General features: G+C 44.7%; 1 protein-coding gene and 1 pseudogene across 1 annotated transcript; both read left to right on the top strand.

The window, feature by feature from the left end:
* Window positions 1-794: 794 nt before the first annotated feature.
* LOC122877898 (interferon-induced protein with tetratricopeptide repeats 5-like) lies at window positions 795-18624 on the top strand. The gene is made up of 2 exons (XM_044200089.1): window positions 795-883; window positions 17841-18624. Exons 1-2 carry the CDS (start codon window positions 876-878, stop codon window positions 18622-18624), a joined length of 792 nt encoding a protein of 263 aa, XP_044056024.1. The 5' UTR covers window positions 795-875.
* LOC122878214 lies at window positions 1489-5159 on the top strand (annotated as a pseudogene).
* Window positions 18625-19957: the final 1333 nt, after the last annotated feature.

Genomic DNA, 19957 nt, shown 5'->3' with positions numbered 1-19957 from the left:
CATCCTTGTGCTTTTTCGCCCCCCCCCCCTTGCCCTTGGCCATGCACCTACACCTGCCTCTGCCTCTGCCTCTGCACCTGGCCCTACACTTTCACCTGCACCTGCATCTGCCCCTCAGACAGCCTGAGTATACCACTGGGGCATGGAATGAGTTGAGATGACCCGGGATAAGTACTGTGGCCGAGTAGAAAATGAGAAGCAGGTGCATGAATGAGCAGGGAAGGTCAGGTGAGGAAAATGGCAGGAAACGGGTTACTGCAGGGCAGGAGGGAGTGGCTCGATCTGGAATGACAGAGAGAGTTGGTACGTGGCAAGGTGAACCGGAAATAACATGAAGAATGTTATGAGCTGGCTGGAAGTGTATCAGATATGTGGCTGTAGGTTTCCATTCATGGGAAACGAAAGTCAATGAGACTGATTAACAATTGATGTATCCACTGCAATGTGTGAAACTTCATTGTGAGTACTGAGGAAAGTTTTCCCATCAGACTCATCTGGTCCTGAGGATGCTGCAGCAAAACCTCACACGCTGCTGTCAAGATGGGATTTACTGTGTTGTGAGGGCTTTATGAAAGTTTTTTGCACAAAAGTGTAATGAAGTCTGACTGTAATGCTATGGTTTTGTTGGCTAAATGACAAAAGCATTGCATGTGTAAATATTAGGCTTTACATGCAAATGTCCCACATCTGAAATTCATTTCGGTTTTATTATGAACATTTCATGTTACACCTGCTCAACAACATCACATCATTTCAAGCAAAGTAGAAGTTGGACATCACTGACATTGTGCCAACGAACCCGAAGCAGCATCAAGAGCAGAAATCAGCCAAACGGACGCATAGTCAGAGAACTGCTGAGTCGAGGAAACAGCTGAATGATGAGGTGAGGAGCTGCTTCTGCATTTTATATAAGTGTAGGAGTAAATAATGAGTATCATTATGATGTATTGAATGTCTTATTATTGAGTCCCAGAGCCCAAAATATGAACATTATGGATCCTACAAGTCACTGACGATGTTTTCAATGACTGCTCCATGAGGAGGGCCCACAAAGATACTAGAATGAATAGCTGGCAGGGCACCATAGTGGACTCTAGGGGAGATCGTCCCACCTGTGCCCCCATGTTCCAAAAATAAAAGTGGCAAAAAGTGCCCTCTGAGAGGCACTTCCAGTGGAGAAAACGCCTATATGGCACTGCATCCTTGTGCTTTTCGCCCTTGCCCCTGCACCTGCACCTGCACCTGCCCCTGCACCTGCCCCTGCAACTGCCCCTGCCCCTGCACCTGCACCTGCACCTACACCTACACCTACACCTGCCCCTGCCCCTGCCCCTGCCCCTGCCCCTGCCCCTCAGACAGCCTGAGTATACCACTGGGGCATGGAATGAGTTGAGCTGACCCGGGATAAGTACTGTGGCTGATTGGAAAATGAGAAGCAGGTGCATGAATGGGCGGGGAAGGTCAGGTGAGGAAAATGGCAGGAAAGGGGTTACTGCAGGGCAGGAGGGAGTGGCTCGATTTTGAATGACAGAGAGAGTTGGTACGTGGCAAGGTAAACCAGAAATAACATGAATGTTATTAGCTGACAGAGTCGAGGAAACAGCTGAATGATGAGGTGAGGAGCTGCTTCTGCATTTTATACAAGTGTATGAGAAAATAATGAGTAACATTATGATGTATTTAATGTCTTATTATTGAGTCCCAGAGCCCAAAATATGAACATTATGGATCCTACAAGTCAATGACGATGTTTTCAATGACTGCTCAGAGTGCTCCATTATTTCCCTTTGCTCTTTTCTCTCCCTTCTTTCTTTATTCTTTACTTACTTTGCTCTCTTCTATGTTACTTGTTCTTTTTTCTTTCTTCCCTTACAGCCAGGGTTATAGGGATTTTAACATTTGTATTTTCTTTCTACTTTTTAACAATCATTAGTGATTGATTGTTTTCTGAAAGTTGTGTCCCACACTGCCAGGAATACAATTCTGCTGGAGAAACTGGAGAAATGCTAAATCCTTCTATTTTGTTTTCATTTGATGGATTAATAATTTAGTTCATTTTTATTTCCCTTTATTTTTTACTCAAAAAGAGAGAATCAGCCATAAAACCCTATAATGTGTTTCCTCAGTACAAGTTGAGGCTTAACTTCCAGCCATCTTTCTTCTGTTCTTTTCTCATTACTCCTTTCTCCTTCCTCTTCTCTTACGTCTTTCCTCATCCATTTTTTCCATTAGTATCTCCTCCTTTCCTCCCTTTATTACTCCGTTTCATCCTTCCTGTCTTCCCTGTTCTCGTCTGTGTTTTGCTCCATTTCTTTCCCTTCCTTCCCTCCTTCCTACGTTCCTTACTTACCTCCTCCTTCCGTACCGCTTTCAGCCATCTTTTCTTATTTCTTGCCTCATCCCCTTTTGTCTTTTCTTTCTTCCTTATGTCCTTCCCTACTTCTTTTCCTCCTTTTTCCTTGTTTCTTTCTTTCTTCTGTTATAGTTATACTTCTTTCTTCAGAATCATGTTTAATGCCAAGTAGGTTTTCACATACAGAGAATTTTCTTTGGTATTTTGGAGCTTAAAGGGACAGTTCACCCCAGCAACACCCTCTCAAAACATGTAATGTACGATCAGTTCATTGTTGGTTTTAGACTTTTCATGGCTAACACAAAGAAAAATACATTCTTTTTCGAGCTGTATCCTTTAAAGGCAGGTTTCAACAAGTACCTGTGATTTCTGGAAAAATGGCACTACAGGTAAGAGGAAAAAAACAGATTTTGATTTTGGGTGAACTGTCCCTTTAACAATAAACATAGTAAGAGAAAATTAAAATAAAAAGCAAGTCCTACAAAAGACAAGAATCATGAAAATAAAATTCTTCATCCATTACTTCCCTTATTCACTCTTTTATATTTCAATTTTACTTTTTTATTGCCTTACTACTGGTGCATTAACTTTTCCTTACTTTGTTTATTCCTTATTCCTTCCTCCCTTCCTTCCCTCCACATGACATGAACCGTCGTTCTCCAAACATAGCACCCTTCAGAGCGTACTGTATGAACCTACTGATGATGAGTTTTAATATTTGTTATTTTTATTCTCCATCAGTGCTGCTCAGAGTCAGACAACACTGGAGTCCAAACTGGAGGCCCTGCAGTGCCACTTCACCTGGGATCTGGACCCTAACAGGTTCAAACTTTTCCGACTCAGGGACAAGCTGGAGGACATCGCCCCCGAGGAGGGAAACAGCTGGCTGGGTCACATTCACAACCTGCAGGGGTTCATTCAGTACAAGCTGGGGTTCACCGAAGACGCCCAGAGTTTGTTCAGCAGGGCTGCAGAGGCCTTCCGCCAGATGAGAAACACAGATGAGGGCCCCTGGTTAGTGGTGAACTACGGGAACCTGGCTTGGCTGCACCACCACCTGGGAGAACAAGCAGAGAGTCAGGCTTACCTGTCGAAGGTCGACGCCCTGATGAATAAATACCCATCTCCATCCCAGGACGAGCTCCATCCGGAGATCTACGCGGAAAAAGCCTGGACCCTGATGAAGTTCAGCGCAGACAAAAAGCTGCTGGCTGCAGATTACTTCGAGAGAGCCATCAGGATGCAGCCAGACATGGTGGAGTGGCGTACCAGCCATATGTTAGCATTAGCCAGTCCCTTTAATTATAGCAACAAAGAGCTGGAGGATAACATCTTGGAGAAAATGAGAATCGCCAAAGAACAGGATCCAGAGAGCTTGTACCTCGCGCGTTCACTACCTTGAGCAATGTGCTAAGAAAGGAAAACTAATCGAAGATGAAGCGCGTGAGTTAGGCAGAAAGGTTTTGAGAAATCCCGCCAGCAGCTACAGCGGTATGAAAGCATTACTATGGGTTTACAGGGACTATGTATCTGTTGATGAGGCCATTGATTTGGCAGAGGAGGCTCTGGAAAACCATCCAGATGTACGTTATGTAAAGACATGTGCTGCACTCTGCTACAAATGGAAGATCATTTTTTTCAGGGAAAGTCGCCCAAAACAAAGCGTGATAGAAAGAGCAATCAGTCTCCATGAGGAGGTGATTTCTCTTTACCCTCATTCTTCATTTGTGAAGAAAATAGACCTCTCGCAAATATATACGCAAGGTCAAATCTGGCTAAAGCTGAGGCGATATACCAGGAACTGCTAGAAAGTGACCTGGAACCTGCAGACAAACAGATGCTTTACAACAACTATGCAAAATATTTAAACCTCTATCGGCAGGATTGGTCAATAACATATCACATGAAGGCGGCTGAGATACCGCACAAATCCTTCTTTCGTGAGAACAGCATCAGAGTTCTGGAGAAGATTAAAGACAGAGGCTGGAACCGAATGTGTAGAGAAATAGAGGAGTTTCTGGCGAACCTGCAAGAGCCATAGAGTTTTTAACAGAACTGGTTCTAAATCCAGAAAGATATGTAGGTATCCCCTTACCTAAAAAAATCTTTACTTACTCATTAATTTGATTACATACACATTAGGAAAACTTGTGGAAAAGATTTGTGGAAATTATGGAAAAGATTACTTCTTAAAATAAAATAAAAATGGAAGTGAGAAACTTACAGTGAAGACCCACTGATCGCAGTGACATTAAGTCAAGTTTGGCCCAGATTTACTTCACCCTGCAAGTGAATCCTCTGAGGGTAATTTCGTTGAAACTAACTATACATTTGCACCGAGAAACTGTCAGCAGTAGTGTACTCGATCTGTATGAAACAGGCTGAATCATTCAGTAACACTGGCGTGGTCCTTTAAATAACATCCACTGTGGACATGTTCAAATGTCATTACATAATCCAGTAAATTACATTATTAGTTCAAATAGATTTTGATCAGATATTCCTTTTCTTAACTTACATGTAACTGTGGTGTTTACTATATTCCTGCTGTGTTTATTATTTTCCTTAGCACTGTATTTTAGGTTTGTATGAGAACATTATATACTCTGTATGAAATTTGCTTTGCTGTAAGCTTTGGAGTGGTGACATATAAAACTCTCTGATTGGTAATGTAATAGTTACTTTGATGTATAACCTGAATATTATCGCCAGATTCAACTGATTGTATTCTTAGAAAGTATGTTGAGCTGTGTCTCAGTTGTACACAATACTAATACTATTAAATATACATGATGTACACTAAAAAGTCTTCTTTAAGTTTTTTGTGTTGGTGGTTACAGTACACGGGGCACTGGTGGACGTCAGTCAAACTAAGACTTTTGAAAGCCACTGCCGACATTTAATTTGGAAACTTTAAAGGAAGGAAAACATTTGTTTAATCATCCAAAAAGTGTCTGAGATTTTAGAATGATTTTGTAATAGGTTTCTTGGAAATAACTGTTTCATTTGGTACTAATTATAGGGGGAAATAGTCATTTTCTTCACAGAAAAGCTGAATTTAAACCCAAGTTAAGATTCCTTTATTATTGAAAACTTTATTGGCGCCATATACGTATGGCCACATAGTGTAGCATGAAAACCTGATCAATAATGGCCATAATAATAAAATGGGGAGTATTATTAGATGTTTTATGAGTCTGTGGTGGCCAGTGGTTATCTTTTATGCTGTTGCATGCTGGGGCAGCAGGTTGAGGGTAGCGGACACTAAAAGACTCAACAAACTGATCCGTAAGGTCAGTGACATTGTGGGGGTGGAGCTGGACTCTCTGGCGGTGGTGTCAGAGAGGAGGATGCTGGCCAAACTACACACCATCTTGGACAGCGTCTCCCACCCACTCCATGACTTGCTGGTCAAACAAAGGAGCAACTTCAGCGGAAGACTCATCCCCCCAAAAAGCACCACAGAGCGCCACAGGAAGTCATTCCTGCCTGTGGCCATCAGACTCTTTAACTCCTCCCTCTAAGTGTCAGTCTGTATGACCCTAAGTCATTAAACTGGGCATTGATCATTACATCTATGCAATACTTGACATAATTGTGCAATATCCTGTGTTAATACTCCTGGGAAATATACTTAAATTCCCTATTTATTGATATTGATATTTATTCATACCTCTATTACTGCTGTGCAATATCCTCCGTCTCATTATAAATAAGCTACACTTAACTTGGCAGTTCATGCACTAGTACTTTATACCATATTATTATCATCAGCCGGTAAACCCACTTTGTACTTCACACTTATTTTATTTTATACTTATACCTATTTGGTACTTAATTTATTATCTGACCTGATATAGTGTATTATATTTCTTTGCCTAGTACTTCTATTCCTGTGTGCACTGACGTGATAGCAAGCCGCTGTAGCAAAAGAGTTTCCTGTCGGGGATCAATAAAGTATTTCTGATTCCGATCTGATTCTGATTCTGATTAGATGTTTCTATCTCAGAGGGTTTGAACCACAGAATGTGTCTGAAAGGGTACAGATGGAGCGAGTGTCTGTACATACACACTGCACCTAAACCTGAGGGCTTTACATCAGCAGTAGAATTAGAAGCAGGAGAAATTACTTGCCAAAAATAAATTCAAATTTCATACAAGATTTAGAGAAAAGATGTCTGACAGTTTGCAGGTAAAAAGGAAAAGATATAAAATTGACAATGATGTGTCAACTACTGTTTCCAAGGTGAAGAATGTTTTTTTTTACTTTCAACTTTTACGTCAACATGGATGAGCATAAAACACATACAGCTGTGTAACAATATCTCCAAGGTAACAGGTGAGCAGGTGAACATGATCAAATATGAGCTTTTGTGTCGAGGAGAGAAGTGTAACCAGACAGTAACCTGGTTCCACCTGTAGGCGGCAGCAGAGCGTCACAATGCAGGTGTCTCCAGGTAACCGCTGTCCCAGCTCTTCATACCTGTAACACTCTACAGACAGCCGCAGACTGCTAAATATAGCTTCAAGAGAAGTTGGGGGGAAAACTGTTTCTAACTTTGGAGAAAATTTTAAGGACAAAGATATTTTAGTTTGACAGACAGATGTAACTTTTCATAATGAAAGGCAGGCGGGGAACTCAGAAGTAAGACACAAGACAGGCAGGTAACATCAAAGTTCTGTTTACTGAAGGTAATTTAACAGGCAGAACCAGGGGCATAGGACTGGGGGGACAAACGGGACTGAGTATGCAGGGCCCTCATTTGAGGAGGGCCCACAAAGATACTAGAATGAATAGCTGGCAGGGCACCATAGTGGACTCTGGGGGAGATCGTCCCACCTGTGCCCCCATGTTTGAAAAATAAAAGCCGCAAAAAGTGCCCTCTGAGATGCCCTTCCAGTGGAGAAAACGCCTATATGGCACTGCATCCTTGTGCTTTTCGCCCCTGCCCCTTACTGCAGGGCTGGAGGGAGTGGCTCGATCTGGAATGACAGAGAGAGTTGGTATGTGGCAAGGTGAACCAGAAATAACATCCGGAGCTCCATCAAGAGATCTACGTGCAAAAATCTGCTGGCTGCAGATGACTTCGAGGTTCACCGAAGACGCCCAGAGTTTGTTCAGCAGGGCTGCAGAGGCCTTCCGCCAGATGAGAAACACAGATGAGGGCCCCTGGTTAGTGGTGATCTATGGGAACCTGGCTTGGCTGCACCACCACCTGGGAGAACAAGCAGAGAGTCAGGCTTACCTGTCGAAGGTCGACGCCCTGATGAATAAATACCCATCTCCATCCCAGGACGAGCTCCATCCGGAGATCTACGCGGAAAAAACCTGGACCCTGATGAAGTGCATCAAAGACAAAAAGGCTGCAGATTACTTCGAGAGAGCCATCAGGATGCAGCCAGGCATGGTGGAGTGGCACACCGGCCATATGTTAGCATTAGGCAGTCCCTTTAATCACAGCAACAAAGAGCTGGAAGCTAACGTCTTGGAGAAAATGAGAATCGCCAAGGAACAGGATCCAGAGAGCTTGCACCTCGCCGTTCATTACCTTGAGCAATGTGCTAAGAAAGGAAAAAGAATCAAAGATGAAGCGCGTGAGTTAGGCAGACAGGTTTTGAGAAATCCCGTCATCAGCTGCAGCGGTATGAAAGCATTACTATGGGTTTACAAGAAATATGTATCTGTTGATGAGGCCATTGATTTGGCAGAGGAGGCTCTGGAAAACCATCCAGATGTACGTTATCTGAAGTCATGTGCTGCACTCTGCTACAAATGGAAGATCACATCTTCCGAGGAAAGTTGCCCAGAACAAGGCGTGATAGACAGAGCAATCAGTCTCCATAAGGAGGTGATTTCTCTTTACCCTCATTCTTCATTTGTGAAGAAAATAGACCTCGCAAATATATACGCAAAGTCAAATCTGGCTGAAGCTGAGGCGATATACCAGGAACTGCTAGAAAGCGACCTGGAACCTGCAGACAAACAGATGCTTTACAACAACTATGCAAACTATTTATACTTCAATTTAGAGGATAGTGACGGGTCAGTAAAATATCACATGAAGGTGGCTGCAATACCGCAACAATCCTTCTTTTGTGAGAAAAGCATCACAGCTCTGGAGAAGATTAAAAACAGAGGCAGGGACCGAATGTGTAGAGAAATAGAGGAGTTTCTGGCGAACCTGCAAGAGCCATAGAGTTTTTAACAGAACTGGTTCTAAATCCAGAAAGAAATGTAGGTATTCCCTTACCTAAAAAAATCTTTACTTACTCATTAATTTGATTACATGCACATTAGGAAAACTTGTGGAAATTGTGGAAAAGATTACTTCTTAAAATAAAATAAAAATGGAAGTGAGAAACTTACAGTGAAGACCCACTGATCGCAGTGACATTAAGTCAAGTTTGGTCCAGATTTACTTCACCCTGCAAGTGAATCCTCTGAGGGTGATTCCACTGAAACTAACTATACATTTGCACCGAGAAACTGTCAGCAGTAGTGTACTCGATCTGTATGAAACAGATTGAATCATTCAGTAACACTGGCGTGGTCCTTTAAATAACATCCACTGTGGACATGTTCAAATGTCATTACATAATTCAGTAAATTACATTATTAGTTCAAATAGATTTTGATCAGATGTTCCTTTTCTTAACTTACAAGTAACCGTGGTATTTACTATATTCCTGCTGTGTTTATTATTTTCCTTAGCACTGTATTTTAGGTTTGTATGAGAACATTATACACTCTGTCTGAAATTTGCTTTGCTGTAAGCTTTGGAGTGGTGACATATAAACCTCTCTGATTGGTGATGTAATAGTTACTTTGATGTATAACCTGAATGTTATCGCCAGATTCAACTGATTGAATTCTTAGAAAGTATGTTAAGCTGTGTCTCAGTTGTACACAATACTAATACTATTAAATATACATGATGTACACTAAAAAGTCTTCTTTAAGTTTTTTGTGTTGGTGGTTACAGTACACAGGGCACTGGTGGACGTCAGTCAAACTAAGACTTTTGAAAGCCACTGCCGACATTTAATCTGGAAACTTTAAAGGAAGGAAAACATTTGTTTAATCATCCAAAAAGTGTCTGAGATTTTAGAATGATTTCGTAATAAGTTTCTTGGAAATAACGGTTTCATTTGGTACTAAATAGTCATTTTCTTCACAGAAAAGCTGAATTTAAACCCAAGTTAAGATTCATTTATTATTGATAACTTTGAGCGAGTGACTGTACATACACACTGCTGAAACCTGAGGGCTTTACATCAGCAGTAGAATTAGAAGCAGGAGAAATTACTTGCCAAAAAGAAATTCAAATTTCATACAAGATTTAGAGAAAAGATGTCTGACAGTTTGCAGGTAAAAAGGAATAGATATAAAATTGACAATGTGTCAATTAGTGTTTCCAAGGTGAAGAATGTTTTTTTTTTACTTTCAACTTTTAAGTCAACATGGATGAGCATAAAACACACAGAGCTGTGTAACAATATCTCCAAGGTAACAGGTGAGCAGGTAAACATGATCAAATATGAGCTTTTGTGTAGAAGAGAAGTGTAACCACAAGCTAACCTAGTGCGCATGCGCCAACGTGCATGCTGCCTGTTGCCGTAGCTCCATCTCGTCGTCTTACTTTTTCAAACTTTTAGCTTTCCTTTTTCTTCCTTGTACTTAATCTATTTTCTGACCTGTATTATAGTGTATTGTATTATATTTTTTGCTATTACGTTTTCCTGTGTGCACTGACATAAAGGTGAGCTGCTGTAACAAAGAGTTTCCCTTCGGGGATCAATAAAGTATTTCTAATTCTGATTCTGATTCTGAACCTGGTTCTACCTGTAGGCGGCAGCAGAGGGTCACAATGCAGGTGTCTCCAGGTAACCGCTGTCCCAGCTCTTCATACCTGTAACACTCTGCAGACAGCTGCAGACTGCTAGATATAGCTTCAAGAGAAGTTGGGGGAAAAACTGTTTCTAACTTTAAATCAACTTTGGAGAAAATTCTAAGGACAAAAATGTTTTCTGTTTATTTTTAGTTTGACAGACAGATGTAACTTTTCATAATGAAAGGCAGGTGGGGAACTCAGAAGTATGACACAAGACAGGCAGGTAACATCAAAGTTCTGTTTACTGAAGGTAATAGAACAGGCAGAACCAGGGGCATAGGACTGGGGGGACAAACGGGACTGAGAATGCAGGGCCCTCATTTGAGGAGGGCCCACAAAGATACTAGAATAAATAGCTGGAAAGGCACCATATTGGACTCTGGGGGTGATCGTCCCACCTGTGCCCCCATGTTCGAAAAATAAAAGCTGCAAAAAGTGCCCTCTGAGATGCCCTTCCAGTGTCCCTTACTGCAGGACTGGAGGGAGTGGCTCGATCTGGAATGACAGAGAGAGTTGGTATGTGGCAAGGTGAACCAGAAATAACATCCGGAGCTCCATCTGGAGATCTACGCGGAAAAAGCCTGGATCCTGATGACGTTCAGTGCAGACAAAAATCTGCTGGCTGCAGATTACTTCAAGAGAGCCATCAAGATGCAACCAGACAGGGTGGAGTGGCGTACCAGCCAAGTCATAGGGTTAGTGAATGCTTCTCAACACAGCAAGACAGGGCTGGGCCCTCTGAGGACAGGGCCCTCTGAGATGACGTTCCAGGGGAGAAAACGCTTATATGGCACTGCATCCTTGTGCATTTTCTCCCTGCCCCTGCACCTGCACCTACACCTGCCCCTGCACCTGCCCCTACACCTGCATCTGCCCCTGCACCTGCCCCTAGGTGAACCGGAAATAACATGAAGAATGTTATGATCTGGCTGGAGGTGTGACAGATATGTGGCTGTAGGTTTCCATTCATGGGAAACGAAAGTCAAGGCGCCTTAAGACTGAACAAAAGGAGGATTTTCATCGCTTTCATAAGGAGTTATTTTCAATTTTGATGTTTTTATTTTATTCCAAGTAAAATGTAAACAATGAGACTGATTAACAATTGATGTATCCACTGCAATGTGTGAAACTTCTTTGTGAGTACTGAGGAAAGTTTTCCCGTCAGACTCATCTGGTCCTGAGAATGCTGCAGCAAAACGTCACACGCTGCTGTCAAGATGAGAATTACAGTGTTGTGAGGGATTTATTGCACTTTACAAAAGAGTAATGACGTCTGACTGTAATGCTGTGGTTTTGATGGTGAAGTGGAAACGGGTGAAGAAGAGGGCCCAGCGGGATTGCCGCAGGTTAAACCTTTTGGCGGAACAGAGGTTCTTATGGTCGGTGATGACGGAGAACGAGTGATTAGCTCCCTCGAGCCAATGCCTCCACTCTTCCAGTGCCAACTTGATCACCAGCAGCTCCCGGTTGCTGATGTCGTAATTCCACTCCGCCGGGGACAGCTTCTTGGAGAAAAAGGCGCAAGGATGGAGTTGAGGAGGCTGTCCGTGGCATTGGGATAGCACTGCTCCCGCACCGGTGGTGGCGGCGTCCACTTCAACAATAAAAGGGAGGTCCGGATTTGGATGGGTGAGAACGGGAGCAGTGCAGAAGGCTTTCTTTAGCTCTTCAAACGCGGCTCGAGCTTCGGGGTTCCAGGACAGTGACTTGAGCTTACGACGGAGCAGGGAGGTGAGAGGAGAAGACATGAAACTGAAATTCTTAATGAATCTGCGGTAGAAGTTTGCAAACCCGAGGAAACGTTGGAGCTCCTTAACTGTTTGAGGAAGAGGCCAGTTTTGGATGGCGTGGATGTTCCCCTGGTCCATTTGGATGCCCTCTGCGCTGATGATGTACCCGAGGAACTGGACCGTGGGGCGATGGAACTCGCACTTCTCGAGCTTCAGATAGAGCTGATGTTTCCTGAGCTGTTGGAGGACCTGCGTGACGTGGTGGCGATGTTCAGCCAAGTTCCGGAAGTAGATGAGAATGTCATCGATGTAGACGATCACAAAGCGGTGGAGATACTCCCCGAACACCTCGATCATGAAGCCCTGGAAGACAGCTGGAGTGTTGGACAGTCTGTATGGCATCACCAGGTATTCGTAGTGGCCCGAAGGGGTGATGAATGCTGTCTTCCATTCGTCCCCCTCCCAGATTCAAACGAGGTTGTAGGCACTCCGCAGATCCAGCTTGGTGAAAATGCGAGCCCCACGGAGTTCCTCAAGGGCAGCAGGGACCAGAGGAAGAGGATAGGGGAGCTTGACAGTTGGCTGTCGAGGGTCCGGAAGTCGATGCAAGGCCGCAAGCCTCCGTCCTTCTTACCCACAAAGAAGAAGCTTGACGCCGCGGGTGAGGTGTTGCCCCAGGCAGCAGAACAATGGCACAGTCCCATGGCCGATGTGGTGGTAAGAGGGTGGCTGCCTGTTTGCTGAAGACATCCTGGAACGCCACATAGTCAGATGGGATGTCGAGGTCTGGCGGTGGGTCAGGACTCTCCACTCGGGTGGAATGTACATGGACGGGGGAGTGACTGACCAGAGGTTTGGGAACGGAGGAGATACACTGTCGAAGGCAGGCTGGACTCCACTGCAGAATCTCGCTGGACTCCCATCTGACTTCCGGAGAATGTTGAGCGAGCCATGGGCATCCCAGGATGATGTCTACGGTGGGTCCCTCCAGTACCAAGAAGGAGATTTGTTCTCTGTGCAGACAACCTACATGTAGGGTGATGGGCGGTGATTGATATTTAATTCTTCCATGTCCCAGCGGTTTTCCCTGAATGGTTTCTATTTTTAACTCTGCGTGACGTAGAAACGGTAACTCTAGGCGTCTCAATAACAACGGCGAGATGAAGTTGCCGGAGGAGCCTTGGTCAAGGAGGGCACGTACTGCAATGACAGAATGTGAGGTGAGTAGTTGGACCTCAAGAAGGGTTAATTTTGAAATGGCAGGGTAACTGGGAATGGTACTCACCGCAGGACGTGGAGGACGGGTTGGGCATGCTCTGATCTGGTGCCCAGGAGCCCCACAATACGAGCACCAGCCCTGGGTCAGACGACGTGCACATTCTTGGGGAGAGAGCCGGTGGGTGTCGAGTTGCATGGGCTCTGGTACTGGAGGACAGGCTTCGGGTGAGAGCGGTGAATTAGCTGTTTGCTCTGGTTGACATGCGGTCAGTAACTGAGCGATTTTCACGGTTTTCTGCATGAAAGTTTTGAATCCAATGCTGTTATCGTAGATTACCATCCTTTGGCAGAGTTGGGAGTTTAGACCTTGGCGGTAAGCAGTTATCAGCGCAGTCTCATTCCACCTGCTAGCAGTCGCTAGCGTGCAGAATTGCAGGGTGTAGTCACTCGCCGATGAACTGCCGTGCCGCAGGCAGAAGAGCTGATCGGAGATGGCCAGGTCCCCGGTGGCGAGACCGAACACTTCCTGGAAGTGAGATGAGAAGTTAGAAAAAGAGTTGATCAGGGGGATTGTGAGCTCCAAAGGGTTTGAGCCCAGAGCAACGCTCTTCAGGAGAGGAGGGAAATGAGAAAGGCCACTTTAGCTCATTCGGTGGTGAATCTTTACGAGTGCATCTCAACGTACAGGGAAACTTGAAGCAGAAAACCGCTACATCCTTCCGCCCCACCCGAATAGCTGGGGGGAAGGGCCATGGGACTGGCAGAGGCAGATTGTTGGTGGGGATCCAGAGACAGAGCCGCTGAAAGGGCGCTGACCAACCTTCGTAAGGATTTTCCGCGGTGGGAATGGAGCGCTCCATTTCCAGATGGGTTGAGGTCTGGTCTTCTGTCAACAGGCAGACACAGATCACGGAGGTAAGTGCAGTGACGAGGGAGTTTATTGCAACAATATGCTGAACACAGGTAGAGCAAAAACAGTAGACAATGTGGGCGGGAGCTAGGAATGTCTATAGAGTCTTATCTGTTGGAGTAGTCCGTTCTGTACACTGGAGGAGATGGGTAGCAGGAGAACCACGAGACGAAGACACACACACACAGGCTGAGGGGAGTCCAAAGTACGCGGGGAATCTTCAGTAGTGAAGTTAGTCAGGTCGAACCAAATGGTAGATTTGAGACCAGACAGTGAGTGAACGGGTGGAGTGTGGCTTTATAGTGCAGCTCAGAGTCCGACAACACTGGAGTCCAAACTGGAGGCCCTGCAGTGCCACTTCACCTGAGATCTGGACCCTGGCAGGTCCAAACTTGTACGACTCAGGGACAAGTTGGAAGACATCGGCACCAAGGAGGGAAACAGCTGGCTGGGTCACATTTACAACCTGCGGGGGTTCATTCAGTACAAGCTGGAGTTCACCGAAGATGCCCAGAGTTTGTTCAGCAGGGCTGCAGAGGCCTTCCGCCAGATGAGAAACACAGATGAGGGCCCCTGGTTAGTGGTGAACTACGGGAACCTGGCTTGGCTGCACCACCACCTGGGAGAACAAGCAGAGAGTCAGGCTTACCTGTCGAAGGTCGACGCCCTGATGAATAAATACCCATCTCCATCCCAGGATGAGCTCCATCCGGAGATCTACGCGGAAAAAGCCTGGACCCTGATGAAGTTCAGCGCAGACAAAAAGCTGCTGGCTGCAGATTACTCGAGAGAGCCATCAGGATGCAGCCATACGTGGTGGAGTGGCGTAACAGCCAAGTCATAGGGTTAGTGAATGCTTTTAAACACATCAGAACAAGGCTTGGCCCTCTGAGGACAGGGCCCTCTGAGATGCCCTTCCAGTGGAGAAAACGCCTATATGGCACTGCATCCTTGTGCTTTTTCGCCCCTGCCCCTAAACCTGCCCTTGCCCCTACACCTGCACCGATACCTGCCCATGCACCTGCACCTGCCCTTGCACATGCACCTGCCTCTGCCCCTGCCCCTTCCCTTGCCCTTGCCCCTGACCCTGCCCCTCAGACACCCATCTGTTCCCCCATGTTCGAAAAATAAAAGCTGCAAAAAGTGCCCTCTGAGATGCCCTTCCAGTGGAGAAAACGCCTATATGGCACTGCATCCTTGTGCTTTTTCGCCCTTGCCCCTGCCCCTCAGACAGCCTGAGTATACCACTGGGGCATGGAATGAGTTGAGATGACCCGGGATAAGTACTGTGGCTGATTGGAAAATGAGAAGCAGGTGAATGAATGGGTGGGGAAGGTCAGGTGAGGGAAACGGCAGGAAACGGGTTACTGCAGGGCAGGAGGGAGTGGCTCGATCTGGAAAGACAGAGACCGTTGGTACGTGGCAAGGTGAACCAGAAATACCATGAAGAATGTTATGAGCTGGCTGGAGGTGTGACAGATATGTGGCTGTAGGTTTCCATTCACGGGAAACGAAAGTCAAGGCGCCTTTAGACTGAACAAAAGGAGGATTTTCATCGCTTTCATAAGGAGTTGTTTTCAATTTTGAGGTTTTTATTTTATTCCAAGTAAAATGTAAACAATGAGACTGATTAACAATTGATGTATCCACTGCAATGTGTGAAACTTCATTGTGAGTACTGAGGAAAGTTTTCCCGTCAGACTCATCTGGTCCTGAGGATGCTGCAGCAAAACGTCACACGCTGCTGTCAAGATGTGATTTACAATGTTGTGAGGGCTTTATGAAAGTCTTTTGCACAAAAGTGTAATGAAGTCTGACTGTAATGCTGTGGTTTTGTTGGCTAAATGACAAAAGCATTGCACGCGTAAATATTAAGCTTTATAAGCAAATGTCCCATAACTGAAATTTGTTTCGGTTTCATTATGAACATTTCATGTTACACCTTCTCAACAACATCACATCATTTAAAGCGAAGTAGAAGTTGGACATCACTGACATTGTGCCAGCGAACCCGAAGCAAGAGCAGAAAAATATAGAATTTTGATTTTGGGCTGAACTGTCCCTTTAACAATGAACATAGTAAGAGAAAATAAAAATAAAAAGCAAGTCCTGTAAAAGTCAAGAATCATGAAAATAAAATTCTTCATCCATTACTTCCCTTATTCACTCTTTAATATTTCACTTTTACTTTTTTATTGCCTTACTACTGGTGCGTTAACTTTTCCTTACTTTGTTTATTCCTTCCTTCCCTCCACATGACATGAACCGTCGTTCTCCAAACATAGCACCCTTCAGAGCGTACTGTATGATGAGTTTTAATATTTGTTATTTTTATTCTCCATCAGTGCTGCTCAGAGTCCAACAACATATAGATACAAGTCAATGACGATGTTTTCAATCACTGCTCCGTCAAGAGGGCCCACAAAGATACTAGAATGAATAGATGGCAGCGCACCATAGTGGACTCTGGGGGAGATCGTCCCATCTGTTCCCCATGTTCGAGAAAAATAAAAGCCATAAAAAGTGCCCTCTGAGATGCCCTTCCAGTGGAGAAAACGCCTATATGGCACTGCATCCTTGTGCTTTTTCGCCCTTGCCCCTGCCCCTCAGACAGCCTGAGTATACCACTGGGGCATGGAATGAGTTGAGATGACCCGGGATAAGTACTGTGGCTGATTGGAAAATGAGAAACAGGTGAATGAATGGGCGGGAAGGTCAGGTGTGAGGGAAACGGCAGGAAACGGGTTACTGCAGGGCAGGAGGGAGTGGCTCGATCTGGAAAGACAGAGACCGTTGGTACATGGCAAGGTGAACCAGAAATAACATGAAGAATGTTATGAGCTGGCTGGAGGTGTGACAGATATGTGGCTGTAGGTTTCCATTCACAGGAAACGAAAGTCAAGGCGCCTTAAGACTGAACAAAAGGAGGATTTTCATCGCTTTCATAAGGAGTTATTTTCAATTTTGATGTTTTTATTTTATTCCAAGTAAAAAATAAACAATGAGACTGATTAACAATTGATGTATCCACTGCAATGTGTGAAACTTCTTTGTGAGTACTGAGGAAAGTTTTTCCGTCAGACTCATCTGGTCCTGAGGATGCTGCAGCAAAACGTCACACGCTGCTGTCAAGATGTGATTTACAATGTTGTGAGGGCTTTATGAAAGTCTTTTGCACAACAGTGTAATGAAGTCTGACTGTAATGCTGTGGTTTTGTTGGCTAAATTACAAAAGCATTGCACGCGTAAATATTAAGCTTTATAAGCAAATTTCCGCAACTGAAATTAGTTTCGGTTTCATTATGAACATTTCATGTAACACCTTCTCAACAACATCACATCATTTAAAGCGAAGTAGAAGTTGGACATCACTGACATTGTGCCAGCGAACCCGAAGCAAGAGCAGAAAAATACAGAATTTTGATTTTGGGCTGAACTGTCCCTTTAACAATGAACATAGTAAGAGAAAATAAAAATAAAAAGCAAGACCTGTAAAAGTCAAGAATGATGAAAATAAAATTCTTCATCCATTACTTCCTTATTATTCACTCTTTTATATTTCACTTTTACTTTTTATTGCCTTACTACTGGTGCGTTAACTTTTCCTTATTTTGTTTATTCCTCCCTCCCTCCACATGACATGAACTGTCGTTCTACAAACATAGCACCCTTCAGAGCATACTGTATGAACCTACTGATGATGAGTTTTAATATTTGTTATTTTTATTCTCCATCAGTGCTGCTCAGAGTCCGACAACACTGGAGTCCAAACTGGAGGCCCTGCAGTGCCACTTCACCTGGGATCTGGACCCTGGCAGGTCCAAACTTGTACGACTCAGGGACAAGTTGGAAGACATCGGCACCAAGGAGGGAAACAGCTGGCTGGGTCACATTTACAACCTGCGGGGGTTCATTCAGTACAAGCTGGAGTTCACCGAAGATGCCCAGAGTTTGTTCAGCAGGGCTGCAGAGGCCTTCCGCCAGATGAGAAACACAGATGAGGGCCCCTGGTTAGTGGTGAACTACGGGAACCTGGCTTGGCTGCACCACCACCTGGGAGAACAAGCAGAGAGTCAGGCTTACCTGTCGAAGGTCGACGCCCTGATGAATAAATACCCATCTCCATCCCAGGATGAGCTCCATCCGGAGATCTACGCGGAAAAAGCCTGGACCCTGATGAAGTTCAGCGCAGACAAAAAGCTGCTGGCTGCAGATTACTTCGAGAGAGCCATCAGGATGCAGCCATACGTGGTGGAGTGGCGTAACAGCCAAGTCATAGGGTTAGTGAATGCTTTTAAACACATCAGAACAAGGCTTGGCCCTCTGAGGACAGGGCCCTCTGAGATGCCCTTCCAGTGGAGAAAACGCCTATATGGCACTGCATCCTTGTGCTTTTTCGCCCCTGCCCCTAAACCTGCCCTTGCCCCTACACCTGCACCGATACCTGCCCATGCACCTGCACCTGCCCTTGCACATGCACCTGCCTCTGCCCCTGCCCCCTTCCCTTGCCCTTGCCCCTGACCCTGCCCCTCAGACACCCATCTGTTCCCCATGTTCGAAAAATAAAAGCTGCAAAAGTGCCCTCTGAGATGCCCTTCCAGTGGAGAAAACGCCTATATGGCACTGCATCCTTGTGCTTTTTTTCGCCCTTGCCCCTGCCCCTCAGACAGCCTGAGTATACCACTGGGGCATGGAATGAGTTGAGATGACCCGGGATAAGTACTGTGGCTGATTGGAAAATGAGAAGCAGGTGAATGAATGGGTGGGGAAGGTCAGGTGAGGGAAACGGCAGGAAAGCGGGTTACTGCAGGGCAGGAGGGAGTGGCTCGATCTGGAAAGACAGAGACCGTTGGTACGTGGCAAGGTGAACCAGAAATACCATGAAGAATGTTATGAGCTGGCTGGAGGTGTGACAGATATGTGGCTGTAGGTTTCCATTCACGGGAAACGAAAGTCAAGGCGCCTTTAGACTGAACAAAAGGAGGATTTTCATCGCTTTCATAAGGAGTTGTTTTCAATTTTGAGGTTTTTATTTTATTCCAAGTAAAATGTAAACAATGAGACTGATTAACAATTGATGTATCCACTGCAATGTGTGAAACTTCATTGTGAGTACTGAGGAAAGTTTTCCCGTCAGACTCATCTGGTCCTGAGGATGCTGCAGCAAAACGTCACACGCTGCTGTCAAGATGTGATTTACAATGTTGTGAGGGCTTTATGAAAGTCTTTTGCACAAAAGTGTAATGAAGTCTGACTGTAATGCTGTGGTTTTGTTGGCTAAATGACAAAAGCATTGCACGCGTAAATATTAAGCTTTATAAGCAAATGTCCCGCAACTGAAATTTGTTTCGGTTTCATTATGAACATTTCATGTTACACCTTCTCAACAACATCACATCATTTAAAGCGAAGTAGAAGTTGGACATCACTGACATTGTGCCAGCGAACCCGAAGCAAGAGCAGAAAAATATAGAATTTTGATTTTGGGCTGAACTGTCCCTTTAACAATGAACATAGTAAGAGAAAATAAAAATAAAAAGCAAGTCCTGTAAAAGTCAAGAATCATGAAAATAAAATTCTTCATCCATTACTTCCCTTATTCACTCTTTAATATTTCACTTTTACTTTTTTATTGCCTTACTACTGGTGCGTTAACTTTTCCTTACTTTGTTTATTCCTTCCTTCCCTCCACATGACATGAACCGTCGTTCTCCAAACATAGCACCCTTCAGAGCGTACTGTATGATGAGTTTTAATATTTGTTATTTTTATTCTCCATCAGTGCTGCTCAGAGTCCAACAACATATAGATACAAGTCAATGACGATGTTTTCAATCACTGCTCCGTCAAGAGG

The sequence above is a fragment of the Siniperca chuatsi genome, linkage group LG6 (assembly GCF_020085105.1).
Source record: "Siniperca chuatsi isolate FFG_IHB_CAS linkage group LG6, ASM2008510v1, whole genome shotgun sequence".
Taxonomy (NCBI): Eukaryota; Metazoa; Chordata; class Actinopteri; order Centrarchiformes; family Sinipercidae; genus Siniperca; species Siniperca chuatsi.
Note: the sequence above shows the minus strand (reverse complement) of the source record. Positions and strands in the feature narration are given on the sequence as shown.